Below are 4,299 nucleotides of genomic sequence, written 5' to 3'. Positions count from 1 at the left end.
GATCGTACCTGCGGAAAGATTAGGTGGACCCCTATACATTCATGGATTAGACCGAAACCAATCGAAGCGATCGAGCTACCCGCATTTGAGTTTTGCTTTATCAAGCAGGGGCTTAGCCGCTTGTTTATATTTCTTATATTTCTGGCAGCATTGGGAAAAAAAGAGACAAAACGTCGAATGTTTTTCCTATTTATGTATGTGGAAAGTCTATACTTAACACACCGACTCAATTGGAAGCTGAATCCTCACAGGGTTCGAAAGCTTCGAAACCCCTTTTACTACACCACACCTGCTACCCACTTTCTTTGTTATTGGTTCAAAAAAGCCTAAACATTCCTTTTCTTATTCTTACTCTGCTTCATCCTATGGCTGCTCTTTAATATTTTCTAAAACCGCCAACCCTTGTTGTTACTTATTCATCGGCGGAGGATAGAGCTTTTCTTTTTCTGCTTTCCTATGATATGGATTTGGTTGATTCTCCTGTGGTATCGACTGCCTTTGTTCGGCTGAGACTTCCGCGTCTGCGGATTCTCTAGTAGCAGCTCTAGCGTCTGCTTCGTCGGGTGCTGAATCGGATGCTTGCGCGAAACTCTTTGGAAAAGAAAATGCTTTGCCCAGGAATTCGAGGTGGAAAGCCCTCCCAGACCAAAACCAGGAACGAAAGTCTTGATCCTAGGCTTTGGAATCAATCAAAAGAGCCCGAGCCGATACAACGCATCCGTATAAGCTGCTACAGCATCAGGCAGGGCAAGGGTACTTTCCAGACCTGAATCTACAAAAGATAGAACCTAAATAAGAAGCCAGGGAGGCCTTATAGAAAAAAAGTATGCAGGGGTTCTGGGTCTATTATAACAAGAAGGGGGGAGAACGGATTTTGGGACGTGTCTGTCCCACAGTCTGGTGAAATGTACGACCTCCAACTTAACCTAGCCCAAAAGAGTGTAAGCGAGGGATTAAAAACCTAGTTGATCACTTATAAAGTAAAGTCAAGTAGAAAATCTTATTCTATTTTGATTCCCAACATGCAGAAGTACAAAACCAATTAACATAGAAACTAGAGTGAGTTGGATGGAACCTGATGATCTTCGAGGCCGAAGGGAGCTAGAGTGGAAGCTGGCGCGGGAACAGTAGGAGCTCCAGCTCGCTGAATAAGCCACCACAATATAGGAAAAAGAATAAGCAACAGGAGAAGGATGTGTCTCAGGTGCGGAGACCTGTTTAGAAGGTGAACCAGCAGAGTCAGATGCAACCGGGCATGAAGCAGCAAGTGCTGTAGATCTGGTAGAACTTCTTCTCGGATATGTTTGGTTAAGTGAGGTGGCGCAACAAGCCGAACCACATGGGTCGAGTACAAAGCAACCAAATATCCGGACTTCGGAGTCGGAATCAGAATTCAAAAGAGGTTTTTGTTCGCTCCGCAGGCACGAACTAGTCGAGATGTATGTGGTGCCCTTTCTTTCATTCACATTGGTGAGGTTGCTTGATTGTAGGGGCCGGGAAAGGGTCTGCCACCACTGACTCAGATTTTTTTGTAATCGATGTAGCTTCGTCGTCTGTCTCGGGATCGGTAGTCTTCCCCCCATTCCGTAGTCTTAGCTTAAAGGATGTTGATGTTTCTTTTATTTAAGATACAATCTGTAAGTTAGTTACCAAAACTTTTTGTGTTGTAGACGGCGAAGAGTCAATAGAAATAGAATAGGAATCCCTAGAGCTAGAGAAGAGAGTTCCCGAAAGGAGAAGGGGAATTGACCAGTTCTGGAATTCAAAACTAAAAAAATAACATCCTATTTTAGCGGCAACCAAAGCTACTTTTGAACCTTTCTTAAGCTCAGAGCAGAGTAGCTGGAAGTAAAGTAGAAGAATGAGTCTAGCGACCAGGAAGCATAGATAGCAAAGGCGGAGATGGTACTTTAACAGTCAAAGGAGGATCATATGCTTATAACATGCAATTTGAAATCACGTACTTACCCCGGGCTTGCCCCGAATCCACTAAAAAAATAGGTAATGTTGGCGAATCTTCTGATTCTCGAGTTTCAATTCGACAAGTACCAACAGGCCGAAAAAGACGAAAAAAAGGCCTTGCATACTCGAGAAGTCAATAGCAACCACTCTTACTGATGATATTATTGACTTTCCTTGTTAAGGTCCCGCGGTAAAGTAAACAAAAAAAAGCTATAAGTAGGCTCGCTATTGCGAGCTATACGAGCTGTTTGCCTTTATACGGCTTCGCTAGCGCTCCTATGAAGTGAAGTGGTGGGCCTTCTAGAAGCTTCGCCAGAAGCAAGATGAGGTCGCTCTCCTTCGCTCGTGTAGTACTTGACTTACGAGCTCGTGTAGTACTCGCCCCTATCTCTAAAGGGGCTTATGCACTCCACTCGCTGTCTACTAAACGAGCGTTAGAGCGAGCGAAGCCTTCCATTTAGTGGCTTCCCCTCACCCTACTCTTTCATTTCCGCTTAAGCTTCCCCTGTTTGTGGGATTAATTGATTGGATACCCGAGAACCATAATCTTTACTAGGAACAGCTTCTACGACAATAGGCGTAAAGGCATGATTAGTTCCACAAATCTCACTGCACTGACCATAGTAAACCCCTTCTCGTTGTACCGAAATAGAGATCTGATTTAAACGACCAGGTACAGCATCACATTTGACACCTAAGGAAGGTACAGCCCAACTATGAGGTACATCAGCAGGTGTTACAATAATACGTAGATGAGTTTTGGCTGGTACAACCACTCTATTGTCCACTTCTAATAAACGTGATTGACCCAATTCTAGATCATCTTCTGGAATCGTATAACTGTCAAAAGTTAGTGACTGTTCATCGGAACTGTTATAGTCTGAATACTCATAAGTCCGATACCATTGATGTCCAATAGCTTTGATAGTAATGGCTGGATCTACTACTACCTCGTCCATTGAGTATAACAGAGCAAATGATGGTATAGCAATGAACATCGGGATGATACTAGGAAATATGGTCCGAAGAATCTCGATAGTAGTTCCATGAACAATCCTTTGCGGGATTGGATTTTTTTGATAGTTGAAATGCCATAAAGCGCGAACCAAGATCCGTGATACGAAAACCAAAATCAGAATGAGGAAGAAAAAGATATCGTGATGTAAGTCTATTATTCCTTGCATCATAGGTGTTGCTGCGTCTTGAAACCCTAATTGCCATGGTTCCGCTGCATCAAACAAAGAATTCGTGAAGAATTTATGTAACATTATGAATTGATTTAGAACAATAACAATCATTTGCTCTGGTTCATTATTTGACTGCTCTGCTCCCAAAAGGGGAGACTTTCTTTTTCTTGCTTGCTCTCCCAATTCAGGAAGACGGAAATCGCCAGTTGGGTTTACCAACCAAGAAAGACATGGGAAAAGAAAGATGCACAAACTGGAAAGAACTCATTTCTCAGGAGCAATATCCACTACCTAGACCGACAAGTAAAAGATAGAATTCCATAAAGACAACGCGAAGCGACTTTACTGAATGACTTGATCGATCGTACTAGATAGATAGTCTCAGATAGACAACCTTTCATACGCTATTTTTGATCCAATCTCGCACTTGACACGCAAAGCAATAAACAGCAGTCTATCTTCACAGAGAAAGAGAAGGAGCAAAGAAGCGAGAGCTTGCTCGACCATAGGGAAAGTTTTGTTAGTAACTCGAATGATAAGGAGAACAGTGAAGCTTACTTATAGTTAGACCCTCACGGCACACTTTTGACTTAAACCCTTCTCGAGTTCCAATGAAAGAGACCTAACTACACACTGTCTATATCTAAATTGAACACTCAATCGCTTTTTGATCTCAATCTCATAAGTAAGCAAGCTACCTTGTCAATCAGCCTAAGCTACCTTGCTACATATATATTTATTTTATTTATTCTCTTCTCGCTTTAATATTAATGTCCTATACTAAACTAATAAGGCGGTAAGAAGAAGGCCTTTTCGCTCGCTTTCTCCGTTCAAGCTTAAAGCAAGCCTAGGGTCCCGAATAAGAAAGAAAGAACTAAGAGGCTTCTTTCCTTCTCGATAGCAGGCTTTGGACAGCCCGAGAACGTTGATTGCGAGCAAGAGTCGACTCAAACAGACCTTTTCGATTTCAAAGCAATTCTCGGCGCGGATGCTTGACATCCGAGACATGTCGGAGAAGGACAAGCTCTTTTCTTTCCTGGAAGGCCGTAAGCCATGGGCAGAAGCTGAGTTGCAGAGACGAGGAGAGCTGGATTTGGCATCGGCCCAAGCAATGCCCAAAGAAGTCCCCTTTCTTCATTGAGCTCCTCCT

General features: G+C 43.0%; 1 protein-coding gene across 1 annotated transcript; it reads right to left on the bottom strand.

Moving 5' to 3' along the window:
* Positions 1 to 2,237: 2,237 nt before the first annotated feature.
* On the bottom strand, positions 2,238 to 3,407 carry LOC129294848 (cytochrome c oxidase subunit 2). The gene has a single exon (XM_054933339.1). It carries the CDS (start codon positions 3,258 to 3,260, stop codon positions 2,457 to 2,459), a length of 804 nt encoding a protein of 267 aa, XP_054789314.1. The 5' UTR covers positions 3,261 to 3,407; the 3' UTR covers positions 2,238 to 2,456.
* Positions 3,408 to 4,299: the final 892 nt, after the last annotated feature.

Source organism: Prosopis cineraria, unplaced genomic scaffold (assembly GCF_029017545.1).
Source record: "Prosopis cineraria cultivar Desert tree isolate PC_DT_omini unplaced genomic scaffold, ASM2901754v1 PC16, whole genome shotgun sequence".
Lineage (NCBI taxonomy): Eukaryota > Viridiplantae > Streptophyta > Magnoliopsida > Fabales > Fabaceae > Prosopis > Prosopis cineraria.
The sequence above is the reverse complement of the archived record's forward strand: the minus strand, read 5'-3'. Positions and strand labels throughout refer to the sequence as shown.